We start from the raw sequence: 18838 nt of genomic DNA, 5'->3' as shown, positions 1-18838 counted from the left end.
TGAAGTATCTTTCAACTTAACCCCCTTTAACTCTACAACTGCACATGCATCACCTAGTACATGCTAGTACCTATGAATGGGTATGAAATACTCTAGTTACTGTAGACCATATTAAGCTTGAATATAATTGGCAGAGATGAGATGTCTGATTCTTTGTAACTGTCATATATGAACATTGATATCCAATTCACGTCTAGAAATTCCCATAAGCAATATCATCTTCAAACCACTCCGGGCCTACCTCAAACCCATAACACCCCTCAAAGTCCGCCAATTTCATATTAAGCAACACAGCCTCCAATCCAATTTCAACTGATTTTGAAATTGTCTCCTGTCCCAAGTCCCTCATCCCTGTCAAAGAGCAATAAGGACACTGATCCTTGATAGCGTATTGTCTCAGACTCATGCCATGGCTCGTATTCGGTATATGCCGTTGAAGACACACTTCACACTGCGAACAAGAGATACAATATAGTCCTCTCTGACAAAACTTCTCACAGCGGCCGCAAATCTCTACATGTTGCGTGGTAACTTCGACGAGTTGTTGTCCTGGTTGGTAGATCCGTTCTCCCAAGTCGCAATCGATGCACATGCGACGATTACTTTCTGAGCTCCCTTTGCTTCTTTTTCGTCCTTTTTGCTTATCCGAAAATTTTTCTTCATGGCGGAGCTTCAGACAATATTTGCAGGACCAATAGTCTTTGTATCTGATTCAGTCAGTTTTGCAAAGACTTATACTGCGCTTTCAAAAACCTACTCCGGCCATGTTTCTGCAGTGCATAGGAAGTTTAATCTTTCCAATTCTTCAATATGGATGGTAGAATTGAGGAATTTGCTGGTTTCTGAAAGAGAAAGACGTGTTGGATAGTCAAGATAGCTAATAACATGCTGCTGTAGCTCAACAGGCAAGTGAAGAAGGTTGAAAAATTGTTGATCCTCCATATTAAATATTAGCACTGCGTAGATTTCGCAGATTGATGATAGAGACTTGAGTCGGTACAATTACTTATGTACACTCTCCATCTACAAAGTACATTTGAGTCATGTAGGTAGACTAAACGGTTAGGCATCGGAGCCCCGGATTTGGGCAGTAAAGCGTCAAGACAGTATCGAAGAGTCTCAAAAATAGCCGCTAGTGGGAATGTGCAGATACGATTGGTATTTGTTTTTCTTTCTCAGCCCGCAGAAGTGAACCAAAGTTCTTTGCAGCTTCTTGATAAGAACTGACGTTGCCTTCAATAGACAGGTCGCATATTACAGGCGTCTGCATGAGCAGAGCGGGGAATGAACAGTTCTCGTCTATGATAGCAACATTTGACGAAATAATGAGATCCTTTTTGGCCGATGAGATGTGAGTCTAATATAGAGTCTCAGGACTCGGGGTAAGATTTTTAATGCTCAGTAGACAAAAGATATAGCAAAGAGAAATATATCCTGAGGACAGCCTGCAACTTGAGGCCTCAATTGAGCATGTGTCAACTTTTAGAAGAGAGTGGAACCAAATCTCATCAGAATCAACAAATCGAATGCGTTTGCGCGTTATCTAAAGGACTGAAAGGAATGCTGACTAGATAAGCTAAACCAAATGCAGAATTACAGTCAGGGTAGGCCCAAGGCTTAGAATAGTGCGAAGCTGAATTTTCATCTCCACGATTTAAACTTACGAATCTACAGCATCTGGACAAAAGTTTCGTATGGCGCCCCACTTTGCCAAGAGAAAGATACATTCTGAGATTGTACCCTCAAATATATATCTCAGCATCATTTTCACCCCTGATGTTAAAACTGCAGCCATACACCACCTGTTTATTTATAAATTATAACATTATATGATATAAAGAATTGATCAAATAATCCAGATTTAACCTACACAGTAATATGAAACATACTACCCTCTGCAGCGATACGCGTCGCAGATGTGTTTTGTCTCCACTTTTTAGTGGAGCCATACAAAAACTTTTGTCCTAGAACTGTACTTGGTCTTCCTGCAAATACTTTGACCGACCTTCCTTTCTTCATCTTTTTACCGTTTTTCACTTTCTCTGTATTGAAGATTCACTTGATTCCATCAACCTATACGGACTCTTCGGCTTCATATCTCGGTTTACTGGCTTTATTTCTTCCTCAAGCTCAAACTTGAAGCTGAACCCTCAACTCTCTTTACCATTGACACTTCTGCGATACTCATTTTCAATCATGAGTAAAAAAGGTGCTCACTCTCGTTGTGAGGTTTAACTAATCAGTGATCGTGGAATTTTAGTAAAGTGGGCCCCATTTGAGCTCGTTCGGTTCCTGCCATCAGGCTAGAGAGAGATGGTCTGATACCATTATTTGGCTGCTCTTCATACCGTGGGACACGAGAAACTCCCGCCAGGAAGGAATCATTATTTTTACCTTGTCATCGGCAATTACCTGTTCGCATCAACATTACGCTGTCTTATTCCGTTGCCGCAACTGGGATTCCAGAAGGATCGAAGGCATTCATAACTGCTAGCTTTCTACAGCACTTACACTTGCTTTTTTCAGAGAACTTTGTGCAAATTTCAGTATCGAGTCGTGTGAAAGTCCGAGACTCTTTTGACTTGCTTATCCAGCACGAACGTCACCAGTATGAGTTCAATGCCGGGTGCGAAGACTGAGGATTCTGGACAGACGACCCACTTGCACTATTACAGACGGCGGGCCTAATTGCCAATCATTCTGAAATCCAACAGGCTAGAGAAGGAATTCTGACAAAGTGGCCAAGTCAAGTGAGATACTTTCTGGCTGTCGAAAGCTACCATTAGCTGTCAATTTACAAGCCTTACTAGATCCTGGTTTAGTTTCTTGGATTAGAAGTTTCCGCATCTCGATTAAGAATAGGACAATATTCATTATGCGCTCGTTATGACCCCTCCGTGGATCAGTAAATTCATGATTCCACTTTCTTTTCTTCATCTTTACCACATGTTCTAGAACCCTCGGGATTTTTAACTGCTCTAAGCTTACATATATGGTGATATTATGATATGGAATGCAATCCATTATCTAGTAGTACTGCGATATGCATTGAGTTTCTTCACCGACACCCCGCTCTACCGTCATAAGCAAAGAGAGTATATGCGAGGCTCGCTCTCAGAGCAAATACCTTTGACAGTCAGCCGAATACATTTTTGTATGTCCGACGATAACTTCAGTATCTAAGTAGATAGAATTCCAAGATGAAGAAGTTCAATCATCTCGCTTAATGACTCATTAGATGTTGCTTCTTGCCGTCTTCTCAACCAGCTCAAATCAGAAGGACCATTTAAGGGACCTTAATTGTTAGCAGCTCGTGCTGCCTACTCACTTTTACGCCTAGAGCCCCAACTTCAGAATGCGGACTTGGAGGATTCAGATAAATGAATCTAGGTTTGAATGCGGAAGTAAAGGCAAGCTGAAGCATACAGAAGACGAAGGTTCTGCATCAATGTATCAGCAATTGGATATCTAATAGAGTTCAAAAACCGGAGCCCTGTACATGCTTTTGGTCTATTAGACGAAGGGCCTTGACTGTGTTGATACCCAATTAAGTAAGGATAATCTTCAAGATTTCCGGAGCGTGGTGAAGTCCATAATGGTGGATGGAATTCACTTTGGGTTGAGAATTCTTAGTAGAGGGGACTTTGTGACCTATCGAATGACCAGTTGACAGCGTTGCTGGAGGCCTGACGCCATCCCGCGTAACCTTGGGTAAATGGAATAATTCTAGAATGCTTAGTCAACCCCTTGGAATGCTTGTCTCAACTTCCAGGGTTAATTTATTAGATCAGTAAATTTGATCAATTACAATTCCGACCGACTCGTCACTTGACCCCACCCCGTACGAGTTTATTTCGTAAATTGAACAAGTATTAAGCACAGAAATAAAGAATACTGTATGTTTGGAATATGATGTCTAAAAGATAACAATTCATATCGAACTAGCATCATTGGTCTAGTGGTAGAATTCGTCGTTGCCATCGACGAGGCCCGTGTTCGATTCACGGATGATGCATATCTTTTTGCTCCATATCATTTTTAATTAATCTTGGCGTTTCTTTCCCCCATTAAGATAATTTGCCTAGTTTAGGGTTCGTGTTTTATCTTTTTTTCGTTATTTTTCTTTTCTTTTTGTGGATGCATTTAGATCAATATAAAGGACTAAAACTTGACCTGCACTGCGGGGTTTTCCAATTTTCTCTTCCACACACCAGGAACCTCGGGGGACTTCAATCATTCTACTTTTGCTGTCACTACCCTGCACAATTACCCCTCACATTCCAATGTCCCTGCCCACCTTCGTACCTAGGTTACTTTGGTTACAGGTTGATGCATGTACCTGTAGGCTACGTGGTAAACTTCTTGGTAATATCCCACCGAAGTTTGTACAGGACTTCCAAGCCTCGGGGATTACCAGTATCTATGTACCTGATATATGAAGTAGCATTGCTACTCGGCCAATAACCAGGGTTGTAGTTTTGGATATTTGAAGATCAGGTCGCCTCGAGAATCATTAACTCTCAAGCCTATCGTTCAATGACACTGAGGAGAAAAGGTCAATGTGCCTATGTGTAACAAGTGGCCCTGGAGCTATTGGGAATTGATTGCATCACACCCTTCATTCAATTGGAAGCTGGAAACTCTGGAGCAAAAGGGCCTGTCACTGCAGCCGGACTTCGGGGCTCCGGAATATCTCCAGCTTCCCCAGCCCTGGAGGTTCCAAGGTTAGCAAAAGAACTAGACTGCGGGGTTAGTGCATATATTGCTCAAGGCATTCTCACACGGACTACCCAGGTAATTTCCTTCTATTTTTCGCTCGAAACCACATCTCATCTGAAAATATGGCTGTAGTCGAAGCTGTGCTTGGAACCAATCAGGCCAATATCCCTTCACGATACAGAGTGGAACCAGGCTCCTGCGATATTGCCATTGGTATCTACCCCGAAACAAGCACATCAACCCCCTCAAATCCCGACAATCTCGCAACAGACGTAATCAACAAAGCAAACATCGCTCTGGAAAAGAAAGATGCCAGCGCCCTTTCTGCACTATTCATAGAAAATAGCTACTGGCGAGACCACTTATGCCTGTCATGGGATTTCCGAACTGTAAAGGGCCGCGAGGCGCTAGTCAAATATGCCACTGCAAGCTCATCATCCCTCAACATCCAAATTGACCGGTCTTCTCCTTTTAAAGCGCCGCGTACTGGACCCATTGATGCCTTTGGAGATGTGCATGGAATTGAATTCTTCATTCTGGTTACTACTGACCTTGGCTCTGGGACTGGGGTTGTGCGATTAGCACAGCAGGGGGATCAGTGGAAAATTTTTACGATTTTCACTTCCTTGCGAGAGTTGACCGGCTATGAAGAGGTAACTGGAAGACATAGACCGCTTGGTGCTCTGCATGGAGCGCAGCATGGGAGGAAGAACTGGCTGGATCGGAGGAATGCAGATGTGAGCTTTGAGGAGAAAGATCCTGCAGTTCTAATAATCGGTACGTATTTGGTTTTGTTGATCAACGTGTATACATCACTGATGCAAGACAGGTGCTGGCCAGGGTGGCCTTACTGCTGCTGCGCGTCTCAAGATGCTAGACGTTGACACATTGATCATCGATCAAGAAGATAGAATCGGAGATAGTTGGCGACGTCGCTATCACCAGCTTGTTCTGCATGACCCTGTCTGGTTTGACCAAATGCCCTATCTCCCATTCCCATCGTCTTGGCCTGTTTTCACGCCCAAGGACAAACTTGCCGAGTTCTTCGAGTCCTACGTGAAACTGCTTGAGCTGAATGTCTGGGTAAAGACTGAGCTGAAGTCCTCAGCTTGGGATGAGAGCAAGAAGCAGTGGACCGTTGTCCTGCAGCGCGAAAAAGAAGACGGTTCAACTGAATCCCGCACTCTCCATCCGCGCCATGTTATCCAGGCCACTGGTCATTCCGGGAAGAAGAAGGCTCCTGATTTTCCTGGAATAGAGAACTTCAAGGGTTATCGCATCTGTCATAGCTCTGAATTTCCTGGCGCAGACTCGAATGCGAAGGGCAAGAAGGCTGTTGTGATTGGATCTTGTAATTCTGGTCACGATATCGCACAGGATTACTTTGAGAAGGGATACGATGTCACAATGGTGCAGCGCAGCTCAACCTGCGTCGTGAGTTCAAAGTCTATTACTGAAATATCCATGAAGGGTCTGTACGAGGAGGGTGGACCTCCGACGGAAGATGCAGATATCTATCTTTGGAGTATTGCACCCGAGCTGTTCAAAGCGCAGCAGCTCAAGGTCTCGAAAGCAGTGGGCCAGAACGATGCGAAAATCCTTGCTGGATTGGAGAAGGTCGGTTTCAAGGTTGACTCTGGCCCTATGGAGACTGGACTCATGATGAAATACTTCCAGCGAGGCGGTGGCTATTACATTGATGTAGGAGGTAGCCAGTTGATCATTGATGGGAAGATAAAGGTGAAACAAGGACAGGAGATAAGTGAAATTCTTCCTCACGGAATCCTCTTTGCGGATGGATCGCAGTTGGAGGCGGATGAAATTGTCTTTGCGACCGGCTATCAGAATATGAGGAGCCAGGCTCAAATGATCTTTGGAGATGAAGTCGCAGACCGTGTCGGCGATGTCTGGGGATTAGACACCGAGGGTGAGTTCCGCACTATATGGCGTCGCAGTGGTCATCCCGGTTTCTGGTTTATGGGTGGCAATCTTGCTCTATGCAGATACTACTCGCGACTATTGGCGTTGCAGATAAAAGCGCTAGAAGTAGGTATTGCTACCTAAGTACGTAATAGCTAGTCGAAATTCTACTATACATAGCCAGCTATAAAGGCCAATTCCAAGGTTTCTTAGTAAAATACACCTAAGCTAGTCTAATTATTTATTATTTACTTAGATGCCCCAAACCAGTTTTCCTGATTAGCAACCCACACCCCAAACGTAAGGACATGTGTATACAACCAAGTCTCCAACTCCTGCTTCTCTGCCGGCCCAGTGAGCTGCATACATGTCTCCAAACTGTCTATAATAGAATCCTTCCGCACAAGGATCTCCAATCCCGACCGTCGCATAGTAGTGATACGACTTTTTTTCTTCAAACTGCGATCAATCAAAACAAGCACAAAGTGCTCACCATCCGACTCATTCTTGCCACTCCGCTTCTCCCACTGCAAAATCATCCGTCCAGGATCGGTAGAATCCTGGTCCTCGTCATTCTTCATCGTAAATCTATAACACGGCGTACGCGCGGGCCCAGCCGTGCTCGCACTGACTTGCCAACTGCACCGTGTGTCGCGAAAGTATATAGTAGATGGAGTCTGGGCATTGCACAATGCCGCGACGATATCCTGATCTGCAACGTCGTGGTCTGAGTGATAATGGCCCTTTGTATCGCTGCTGCTGCTGCTTTGTGTTGTATCCGACGAGGATTGTTTGTGTTTGTAGACGGGATTAGAGATTGAAGTGAAACCTTCGGCGTGAGTCGCGTATAGATCACCCGAGCGGAGCTTGGGGCGATGATGAAAGTCTCGAGTTAATTTGCCCTTGCGGAAAGGTGGTTGCCAACATTCTAAAACGGCAATTGGGCGGTGATTTGGGAGGACTTGTTGGACTTGGAGGACGAGTTTGGGACTTAGGCAGAATGTGGATTTTGGTGGTCGACAGGCGATTTGGAAATGAGCTTGAATTTTAGTTGAAGAGGTTTGGCCTGGCCTGAATAGAGGTTATTATGAGCATTTCATCCAGTTTTCAAGCTTCAATATTGACGACCAAGCGAGTGGTCATACCTTTCATCCCCTCCTGTGTCGCTTTCATAGTTTACTGATATGGCCGAAGCACGCAACACGGGCGGTTGTAGGTAAAGGCTCATGTTGGAGATGATAGTAGGAAGTAAGCACGGTGGACTAAGAACTAAGGGTAGTCTAATCCTTTATGATCCCCTTTCTAATCCCTCACCGACTTTATTAAATAGCCCTCTTAGTTTCTTGGCCTTAGCTCAACGGTATGCGAGCCGTGTGGAGTTTCAGGTGTTCGGAGGCCGAGGCTATTTGCTTTTTTCGTAACGAACTTAGGGCAAATCCTTCTCGCATCGGCCTTCGGGTCAATATTTGCCAGCCTTGTCATGCTGTCATCCAAAAAGTACCATGGATTAGAGCCGCTTACCTAGTTACTAAGTCGACGGTAGCCAATAGCCTTATTATTAGGGCGAACCGTCTAAGGGTCCACAGTTCATAACCGAGTCAGGTCTTTTCATTTGCTCTTGAAGCGCCCGGGAATTCCCTCGTCATCAATGCAGAAGTAAGCAGAATAAGGAATAATAAGGAAGTAAACGGACTGACTCTTATTCCCGAGGTCCGTACTACACGAAAAAAATATTTGCGGAGATAATCTACCCCCTAGGAGCCGCTAAGAGTATGACAGGTGTTAAACTCCCAGGGCTGAAAAGATGGCGTAGATCAACTAGCCCGGATTATGTCATTCAAGAACACTCATTTAGCATTCAACGGTGGAACAGACCCAATGTGGAGGATATTTATAGCTTTTTCATGGACCTTTGAGCTCAAGCTTGAGGACCTAGGTGCTCGGGGCATTCATTCAGTCCGATGTTAAAGTTATGAAGGTATTAAGTAGGGTATCAATATTCCAGTGGCCAGGAGCGTAAAGAAAAACACCGAAATGACGTTCAAGGTGATGGGTCCAAGGATACCTATGCATCTGGCAGACCCTTTTGCGTGAATTGCGCAATTGATAGCGCCAGAAATGAGATAATCGCTGAAATAACAGAAAGGAAAAAACCGACAAAAAAAGGAAAACAGGAAACAGAAAAGGAAAAACCTAAATAGAGATTCCCAAGACGGATTATCAGGACAAAATCATCCGACCATACGTGTCAACAGTCAAACAATTGACTTGTCCAGACCTTGATATCAAATGGCTGATCACTGATCGCCAATTTAGGTCCTGCCAACCAAGTACAAATCCAATCTATTTTCATCCAGCCATCCATCGTATAAAGTATTCCATCATGGGGATCGTGTGATGGTGTGCTTAATGAGTCGTATTCGCGGTCGCAGCAGGGACAGAGGGGACAGGAAGTTCAGATTCTTGAGTAGCATGCGCTTCCTTTCCGACAACATGAGGTTGCTTTTCTGAGTAGTTGACTTCATGTTCCAAATAAGGTGTTTCGACATAGGGAGTTTCCACATAGGGAGTTTCCACGTACGGAGTCTCGACATAAGCAGACGGAGTTTCTGGCCCGTAGTAAGACTCGTATTGACTGAATTGTTGACTGGGGTTGTTGTGACCATAAGGATAGCCGCCATTCAATTCAGCTTGGGAGTCTATAATTGGGAGAAGACAAGAAGTTAGAAGAGGTGGAAAGCCAATTGTAATATGGGCTGACACATACATCGAGCTTCGACATCCTGTCCGCTCATGGACGCGTGTTTCAGATGTCCATAGTTCCGTTCCCGTACTGTCCTCATGTATTTATCTTGTTCGACTGATGCATTATATGCAGACACAGTAGTCTCTTCGGGGGGTTGGTAGTGCTTAAATAGGGCTGCGCAGACAGCTATAACGGCCAGACAGCACACTAAGACGATAACGATAATAGCGGAATTTGAAAGCGTCATTTTGACGTATATGTATATGTATATGCTTCCAAGGGTTGAAAGATATTCAGATATTCAGATATTCAGATATTCAAATATTCAAATATTCAAATATTCAAATATCCGGCCTCGTCTGTGTCGCAATCGGGATTGTATGTACAGCGTTATACAGCGTATTGGTATTTGACGTTCTCAGGTGGTCAGTGCATCAGTCGGGGGGTTGGTCGATATGCTACCTAGGTACAGGTATTGTAGAATGAAATCAAATTGAAGAGAAGACTGTATGTACAGGGAGTCGAGGGAGGAAATAGAGATAAATAAAGAGGGGAAAAAGAGGGAAAAAAAGAAATTGACCAAAGGGCAGGGATGTGGATACATGTATAAGAGGGAAAATCAGGCTTACGCTAACGTGGATGGTTCACAATCGCAAATCTGATGTGTTATGTTTGTCCAATCAATAGGCATGATTGGCTGGTTAAAAGCGCGTCCCTGGCAAACTCCGGGCCGAAAAGGACAATCCCTTTAAACCAAATCTCCGTATGGACTCCATAGTTACTCCGTATTAAACTCTCGGCTCATGGTTGCGGATCGGGCGGATTCTGTTGCCTGATTATTGGAAGTATAGGATTACACGGATTACGGAGTAATTATTGCTTCATTCTATTACATAGAGTACGATATAATAGATTATGGCAATATGGCATGGAGGTATTCCAACTAAGATAACCCCCAAATTTACCATAAATAGAACGTATATTTGGGACTTGGTTCCAGTACTTTTCCCAGGACAAGAAGTGGAGACAGAACAAGTACCAAGCCACTCACATCGTGATACAGCAACAGTGGAGCTGCCGTTTCAGAGTCGGTCGCAGAGCTGAATCCATCAGCCTTTGACCACAATCTACAAATTATTACTAGTCCAACTGTGTACTAGTATTATCGTGACTAAATACTAGTCACAGTTGACAACGTCATATGAAGTTCAGGCTGCCAGAGTAGGATGATCGATCAGGTTCAAACATAGATAACGATAACAAAAGCATGGAAAGAACAGAAAAGTAAATGCAGTAGATAACATGTAGAAAACAGGTTGAAGACCGGTGAAGGATTTACCCAAGACAAAATCTGAGTCAATCAAAACCTTGGAAGAATCTGTACATAATTCGAATCCACTTTACTCTGTGGTTCGTGCACATTCCAACCCCACTGATAGCCACATGGTACAACAAGCTTAATCAGGCAACAACAGCTCTGGTCATAGAAAAGGAGTTTTGCCAATGAATTGACTCAGAACAACTGGTTAGCTAAAAATCAATAGGATGTGTCAAAATGGAAGGATCGGCATTGATGGGCTTGAAAGGGTTAGTCAGCTGACGCAGCTCACATCTTGATTCATGCTTCTGCAAGCTAATCTACCATTCAAAGTTTCCATGGATCGGCAAGTTAGGCTCTCGATGAGTCCCAATAAAGTGAAGGTGTTCGGTTTCTCGGAAATCCTCTTGACTTTGTGAGAGATGGCAATGTTGGGTTAATTCTTATGGGACATACCCTGCCTTTCATTCGTCTTTATCCTGGTGCACTTTGCAGGTACTCGATACATTCTTTTCCATTGGCGACATGGAAGAGGACTGGCCTTAGTTAGTATCAATTGACTATCATTTTAGGTGGTGGTTAAGTACCTCTGGCTGTGAGTATCCAAGTGTATGGTCTTCATTTCGAAGCAGTTGAATAAGAAATAGGCCTGAGCTTGTGTCTCTGTCCTTAAGGGTGGCGAAATCAGCTGGACGGACGGCTTCTTGATTACTCCGACTTAGGGCTTCAAGGTTTCCAAAATAATGAGAAATCCGAGAGCTCTTATGACTAGCTAATCGTGTCTTGATCAGTTACTGGAATTTTTCATAGACCAAAAAAGTCTGTGGACCAGGACGGACCGTCCGCAAGGTTCCACACGGAATTGGAACTTGTCCAGCGATCAAAAAAACTTACAAGGAATAGATGCAATGGAATGTAGTATAGAGGAGGTGGGATAGTACCTGGTACTTATATATATATATATATATATATATATGCCTTTTTGCAAACAAGCAAAGTACTTGAGATATTCAGAAGGCCCGAGGGCTTGATCAGATTGCTTGAGGTTGAGTGATTTTCAAGATATCCAGTGACAGGAATGTCCTATTTATGCGGAAAATATCACAGCCTTTTCAAAATGTCCTGATCTCAATGTCATCACTGAGTAACGTGAAGAATGACCAAGTCGTGTTGTCGGCGCCTATACTTCCTTTGCTGCTGCGCCAGTATACATGATTTGCACATAAAAATTAATACACAAGGAAGCTGGCCAGTAGTGATTGTCTGTTTTCTGCTGGTGCTTGAAATAGCCAATCATGGCGAGCGTTTTGTTGGTATGGCAATCATGCGATGGCGGCCTCGGGCTACCTCGGCGAACATAATGGCACAAAGAAATGTAACAGCATTGATATAGTTATGCAGGACGGTGACTTCGAAAGCGGGGATTTATGTACTTTTTGGTCCTATCACATGTGTGAGCGTTCTGCAAGGTTATTTTCTAGGTATTGAAGACGTTTGGCGTGATAGCTTTAAGCGCCCAGTACACCTTGTGCAAATACGCGTTAGTTTGTTTCTCCCCCAGTTCCTATAGCTGCGAAATAAACATTTTCAAAAGACTAAAGACAGATTCAATGAGTTGTCCGAGGTATCATACCAGAAATTCCGTCGCTATTCAAATCGACTTTCTCACCACGATTGACAGCATACTCACCTATGAGCAGATCACTAGGCATATCGAAGTGGCGTAAGTTCTTCGAGGGGCTCAACTTCTAAATCCAAACTTCAAAATGGCTTTGAAGTTAAGGGTCTCGTACCTTAGATAGGATTATGAGAACGGGCGCCGAAAAAAAGGATCTGATCATTTTGATGCGGTGTTCTAGGCCATAAGACTGCGAAAAGCCGGGCAAGTCTCCGAAAAATATGCCCAAGTGTTCCTAATTCCACACTACCAACTAATTCCTGTCAGGGGTCTTATGGAAGCTCAAGATTTTCAAGGGTTGTTGGATGCGGGGATCAGGAAGCTTCTCATCTCATGGAAGGACAATATGTCGGACCAGCGAGGGCTCTATGGGTGCGTTATTGGTGCTATTGGAGAATCCACTGATCCTTTTACGATTGAGTTTGACTAGAGTGTCACTGGACTATTATGATATTGCTATTAAATCGTCAACACCCTATCATAGTGAATTTTGAGAGTATCCGCATCTCTTTACTCAAGAAAAGAGTAAATATATAAGAGCTTTAACATAAGGCTCCTGATATCAGGTTTTGTACTCCTCTCGTAAACTGGCGTCTCTCGTATAACTAGACCTTGATTTTGGGTTTGCGAATCATGCAGTACAGCTGATTCAGTTCTAGTAAGTCACTAAGCAAGATTCCGGATTAGTGAGAGACTTACTTTGCAAGCATCACCTCCTTCCACACATTCTATCTCTTTGATAAGTTCAAATCCCATCTTCTCATACATGGGCACATTGGGATACGACTTGGAGCTTTCGAGATAGCACGGTACACACTCTCGATCTGCCTTTTCCATAACAGTCTGCATGAGACGCTTACCGATCCCCATGCCGCGAGCCTGGGAGCTGACGGCTACGATATTGCAAAAATAATATCCACAACGATCTGTCCAGAGAGCTTCATGTGCAGCCTGTTGCGTTTGTTTCCAGACCCAGAATCGGTTGACATTAAGGCCACCACGACCAAGGAAGCGAATGTTGTTCATAAGCTGTCGGAAGGAGAGGAGCCATCCTTGTGCCCATATAGACCAAGTCTGTGGCTCAGAAGCTGCTCGAGGAGAATGCCACCAAACAAGACCGACGACAGTTCCTGGAGGGATCTGGAGTTCGCGATCTGTTTTCTGATTGCCAGTTGCGCGGGTGACTCTGGCGATGGAAATGGGCTCGCCTAAGTTAATCCCGTAATGAAAATGTGCTGCAAGTGAGGCTGCGTTTCGTTGGACACTGAACTAATCGACAACAATTGTCAGGCCTTTCTTAAACTGTCATAAATGGAATGAAATTGAATCGTTTAGAATTCCAAAGTTGTCACACTTGGGTAGTATTATTTCATACCTTGGATGGATCATTAAATGCCCACAGGAAGTAAGGGTCATCGGTGAATGCTCTCTGTACACATTCTACAGCGCCGGGGACATCAGCCTCAGTCAAGGGAACAATCTCGATTAACATGGTCTTTGCCTTGCCTCTACAGTCTCGGCTCACAAGGGTAGCTGATTTACAGCACGGGTATAGATAAGCGAGAACCGGATCTACTAGCCCCGTGACTGGGCTGAGACAATGATATAGTATAGGCGTGCGTATGAGGCCGTAGAGGATAGCGTGATAAAACCGCCATCTAAGTAAAGCTGAAGTGGTATGCAGCCACTAGATAAGGAATGGTAGGATGAGATAAAAGAGGTTGTAAGTTCTATGTGTATGTGCACCAGTGGTGGAAGGCTAGAAAGTTTTATTTCGGTGAATTGTTTGATTATAGTTTGGAGATTCTGGGGCGGAGAAGAGTCTATATAAGTAGGGAGGACGGAGTATTCAACAATTAATTATCTGTGATCCACTTGTCAATCTCAACCATTTAGGGACAGTTCTTCGGCAAAGGCGGGTGTTCAAAATAGGGCGTAATTTTTGGTGCTTCAGAGTATGGGCTCTCGCAATAACCGCCAAAAGTCTGGTCCAGACCAGCAAAGGCTCAGTCAGTAGCTTGAGATGGTTGATCTTGCATTTCTGTAAGAACGCGGGGTCGCCCAAGGCTTATGTGGGGACGCGCTATTCAAAATTGGGAAGGTGACCGCGCACCTTGTCGCCTGGTTTATCAGGCCAATAAATGATTACTAATATCAACGCGAAGGATGAATTGATCCCAATTCCAGCTAAACCTCAGATCTATTCTTTGGAGTACTTTTTCATACATTCTTGCATATTCCATCTTCATTGGAATGACAATGGAACCCAAAATTTCGCAAAATCCCCCGCCTCCAAATAGACGACGGGATAAGCCACAACTATCATGCAACTTCTGTAGGATAAGAAAGTATGACTCCTGTGTCTACTTTCCGATCGATCGTACTTTTACAGAGACGCCATATTAATTGATCCACAGATTGCGATGTGACCGACTTGACCCTTGCTCATCTTGCAAACACCGCGGGCTGCCAGCTTGTACTTATCCCGAGCCAAAACGTCTTGGCTCAGATCGTGTGGCCAAAGAGAAAAAGCAAACAAATGCTTCAAACTTGACAGACCGGATTGGTCATCTAGAGAGACTCATCACATCATTTGTGGAGAATTCCAACTCACCAACGGTGCTAAGCCAGATTGAAACCGATTTATCGAAAGACCTTGGAATCGAAGGATCCCAATTGGAGAAGATTGAGCCCACCAAATCCTTTGGCCATATCTCACTGCAGGGTAGCAAGGCCACATACGTTGATGACACCCATTGGTCAGCAATATTAGACGAAGTAAGTCGACCTTCCTCAGTCCTAGTCTTGTTGATTGACTGAAGGAGAGCCATAGATATCAGAGATCAAAAGCTTTGTCCAAAATGACGCTGCTAGCAGTAGTCAGGTGTCAGTTATGGCCGGTACACCAGACCTGCTGTTCCCAGACTGTGAATCCGCGACCAAAGAAGAGATTTTGGCCGGACTGCCGTCGAAGGAATTAAGTGACAGACTCGTAGCTGAGTATTTTCGCGGCAAACATCTTCCAGGTGCGATTGAATACCCTAGGAATAAATTGAAATGCAAGCTTACCTTCGCTAAAACACAGTGATTCACGGTCCGTCATTTCTTAGACATGTAATGAATAGCGTCTCCCCTTGGTATGATGAATACTTACTTTTTAAACAGTACGAAAGATTCTGGAAGAATCCTGGAGAAACCCCGATCATGTGGATTGGGAAACTATATGGCATCCTATGCGTGGCTATAACGTGCCAGGACAAGAGCAATCCAATCATACCAAATCTGACAGGCGTGCTTGAGAAGTACACCCATAAGATCAACCAATGTTTGATCATAGGAAAATACGATGAATGCCCACCAGATACAATCGAAACTCTTTCTTTCGCATTGGGCACTCGATTTGTTCAAAAGCAGGATCCAAATATTGGAAACTTGATCCTTCTTGGTGTTGTGATAAGAATGGCTCGGCGCATGGGCTACCACCGTGATGCATCATACTTTCCTAAGATTTCCCCTTTCGACGGTGAAATGCGACGAAGAGTGTGGCACTTGATCACGGATATGGATACTATGATGTCCCTTTCCGTTGGGCTCCCTCGGCTGTTGAAAGAGTCCCAATCAGATACCGCTCGTCCTCGAAATCTGCTAGATGAGGATTTTGACGAAGACTCGACTGCACTCCCTCCATCACGGCCCGACCACCTCCATACACCCTGCCAATGGTTACTTGCGAACAATAAGATGAATTCTGTTTTTGGTGCTATTGCCGATTTCTCAACCTCAGTCCGACTTCCAAGTTACGCAGATGCTATGAAGCTGGATAAACTGCTTGATGATACGTACGCTTCACTTCCAGAAAATCTCCATGAACGGTCGCTGGAAATGTCACTATTGGATGATACGCGTATAATCTTTCATCGTATATTACTCGCTCTTACTCGTTCAAGGGCAAAGTGCGTCTTGCATTATCGCTATCTAGCACCTGCAAGAACTGAAGAAAAGTTCTCATACTCGCGCGACGCCTGCGTTCACGCATGTCTTCACATCCATGAATACCATTGTCTAGTCAATAAAGAGATCCAGCCCGGTGGGCGACTCTTTTCCGATCGATGGAGGACAAGAGGTCCAATGATAAATGGCATGTTTATGTCGGCAACAACCATGCTCTGTCTAGAACTGAACTATGATATTTTAGTTGATCTTGCGGATTCAAAGCATATACCACTGGCTGAAAACTTGAGAATGCAAATAGTGGAGGCCTTGCAAAACTCATACCAACACTGGGCTGCATCTAGCGAAGGGTCAGATGGATCTAAAAAAACAGTTCAAGTTTTGGATTTGATACTCATTAAGATTCGTGGTCAGAAACAGACCACTCCATCTGGGCCTGCTGCGAGCATTCCGACATTTCCTGGCCCATTAACCCAATCAACCTCACCTGCCTGGCATGCATTGGATCAGGGGTTAAGTAATCCACTTGATCACGAGCCGTACCATTCTGCCCCATATTCAAATATGGAACCTGGATTTCTGGACCTGGTATGTACATTTGATTTCATGTGTTTCCAGACCAACCGCTGACTTTTGACAGACACAAAGTCTTGATGACATGCTGGGAGCTTCCATGAACTACCCCCGAATGTTTGATTATCCATTTTCATTCTGAAATGTGACTGCCTACCTTGATATTGTCATCTCCAGCAAAAATCTCAGCCATCGACTTCTGCTCCATAAGGTAGGAACATTGACCAGTTAGACTAATCTTCGGTAGTATTTCAAAGATACGCAGTAATTGGATGCAAGATCAATTTTCAATAGCGATCGATTTTTTTTCCTTTTTTTTTTTTTTTTTTGGTGGGCTTTGGGCGGCTTAGACTCACTTTTGGGGCTGCCTCAATGTAGACCCCTATGATGAGTCACGTCGCTAACCCCCTTCGGGTTCCCGCTATTGACATGAGGCCCTTAGCTCACAGCACAGTCGTAAAAGATGTAGGATATAACCTTGAAGAATCCCCCTAATATGAGTACTTACTCAACATTCATCATTCTAATTTTCGCTTGCTTTTTTTCCTTTTCACCGTTTTCCATATCCTAGATGGAAGAATGGTATGGCTACAGATGTTGAGACAAGGTTGACATACCTCCAATGGCAACCCAGTTATGCCAATACTCGCCCATATCGCATTAGTCAATTTGTTGGACGGAGAAAGCCAACCAAACAGCGTGAAAAGACGACAAACTTAGTATTTTGTGTGGCGGAACATGCAGAGACTATAAGAGACATCAGGGGATTGACTGAAGGTCCTCCATTCACTCTGGACACCAATGGCTTCGCCTATAGAAGGTGCCCCCGGCCGGCTCTCACCAAAGCATATGAATATTCGGACCCAAAAAATATTGAAAATATATTTTTGCCAGAATGCGAGGCTATTTTTAAAAAGGAGGTTGAAGGAGCTGATGAGGTAATGATATTCGATTGGAAAGTAGGTGACCACAATGCAACTTTGCCTCCAGCCACCAAAAAATAACAATCTTGGTAGATCAGAAAGAAAAAAAGTGCAAAAGAGCAACGACGGAGAAACCCAAATTTGCAAGGCTTCGCCCATCAGGTTCATATTGGTAAGTTACGGATCGACTATATCGAATCAGCATAGATGTTTGCTGACAATCTTCAAGACACACTTCTAACTCGGGACAAAATTGGAACCCCGATGATGGAACGTATTAGAAATCATCTTCCCAAAGAATCTCAATACCTTCTATCTGGGCGAGTCCGACTGATCAAGTGAGTAACAGTATCTACAGGATTCTAGCTCTTGTCTCCCCTCAAGGCCTATGCAGTCAGACTGCAGATTGAAAGAATAGTCCTGACTTGAGAAAATAGTCTTTGGCGACCAATTAGTGGGCCGATTGAGGACCACCCTCTGGCTGTGTGTGATAGACGAACCTTGGACTCGTCTAAATTGATTGAAACTGATATGATACGCGGTAATTATACTGGCACCATGCTCTATCCACAGTATGAGCCGAATGATACATGTCAATGGTACTATACGAGTAGACAGGACGTGGAAGATGTAATTCTGTTTAAGGGGTTTGACACGAGTGAGGACAGTGTTAAATGTAAGTGGCTGGCCATTCGTACTGTCGGTTTTTCCTCTATCATGAGCCATTACAAGCTTGTAGTATGGAGAGTCCAGATAAGGTACACCGTTCTGACAATATTTGCTGCAGATACTCCTCATACGTCCTTTATGTCCCTGAATACCCTAAAGATGCCGAGTCCTAGGGTCAGCGTCGAAGTGAGGGCATTGGTCTTTTCGCACCCGAAGTAAGCATACCCAGGTATATATGGTGCATATATATTAGTCTGACTGCAGTCAAAAATTACCTAGGTAACTGTATGTTGGAACCAATGGAATCTGGTTTGCTGAAGTGAATGAACTCGGGAAGTGAA

At 44.1% G+C, this 18838-nt stretch overlaps 6 protein-coding genes across 6 annotated transcripts; 3 read left to right on the top strand and 3 right to left on the bottom strand.

Annotated features, from left to right (window-relative positions):
- Positions 1–4841: 4841 nt before the first annotated feature.
- N7495_006765 (flavin-containing monooxygenase) lies at positions 4842–6783 on the top strand (the record flags this gene model as incomplete). Its single annotated transcript, XM_057209416.1, has 2 exons — positions 4842–5496; positions 5549–6783. 2 exons carry the CDS (start codon positions 4842–4844, stop codon positions 6781–6783), a joined length of 1890 nt encoding a protein of 629 aa, XP_057063190.1.
- Positions 6784–6887: 104 nt separating this feature from the next.
- N7495_006764 (uncharacterized protein) lies at positions 6888–7867 on the bottom strand (the record flags this gene model as incomplete). Its single annotated transcript, XM_057209415.1, has 2 exons — positions 6888–7710; positions 7785–7867. 2 exons carry the CDS (start codon positions 7865–7867, stop codon positions 6888–6890), a joined length of 906 nt encoding a protein of 301 aa, XP_057063189.1.
- Positions 7868–9045: 1178 nt separating this feature from the next.
- N7495_006763 (uncharacterized protein) lies at positions 9046–9632 on the bottom strand (the record flags this gene model as incomplete). The annotated part of the gene is made up of 2 exons (XM_057209414.1): positions 9046–9338; positions 9407–9632. The coding sequence occupies 2 exons, from the start codon at positions 9630–9632 to the stop codon at positions 9046–9048; spliced, it is 519 nt and encodes a 172-aa protein (XP_057063188.1).
- Positions 9633–12986: 3354 nt separating this feature from the next.
- On the bottom strand, positions 12987–13873 carry N7495_006762 (GNAT family N-acetyltransferase; the record flags this gene model as incomplete). Its single annotated transcript, XM_057209413.1, has 3 exons — positions 12987–13025; positions 13081–13650; positions 13757–13873. 3 exons carry the CDS (start codon positions 13871–13873, stop codon positions 12987–12989), a joined length of 726 nt encoding a protein of 241 aa, XP_057063187.1.
- Positions 13874–14705: 832 nt separating this feature from the next.
- Positions 14706–15201, top strand: N7495_006761 (transcription factor; the record flags this gene model as incomplete). The annotated part of the gene is made up of 2 exons (XM_057209412.1): positions 14706–14716; positions 14799–15201. The coding sequence occupies 2 exons, from the start codon at positions 14706–14708 to the stop codon at positions 15199–15201; spliced, it is 414 nt and encodes a 137-aa protein (XP_057063186.1).
- A 384-nt stretch (positions 15202–15585) lies between these two features.
- On the top strand, positions 15586–16962 carry N7495_006760 (fungal specific transcription factor domain-containing protein; the record flags this gene model as incomplete). The annotated part of the gene is made up of 1 exon (XM_057209411.1): positions 15586–16962. One exon carries the CDS (start codon positions 15586–15588, stop codon positions 16960–16962), a length of 1377 nt encoding a protein of 458 aa, XP_057063185.1.
- Positions 16963–18838: the final 1876 nt, after the last annotated feature.

Source organism: Penicillium taxi, assembly GCF_028828555.1.
Source record: "Penicillium taxi strain IBT 34144 chromosome Unknown utg000004l_segment0_segment0, whole genome shotgun sequence".
Classification (NCBI taxonomy): domain Eukaryota; kingdom Fungi; phylum Ascomycota; class Eurotiomycetes; order Eurotiales; family Aspergillaceae; genus Penicillium; species Penicillium taxi.
The sequence above is the reverse complement of the archived record's forward strand: the minus strand, read 5'-3'. Positions and strand labels throughout refer to the sequence as shown.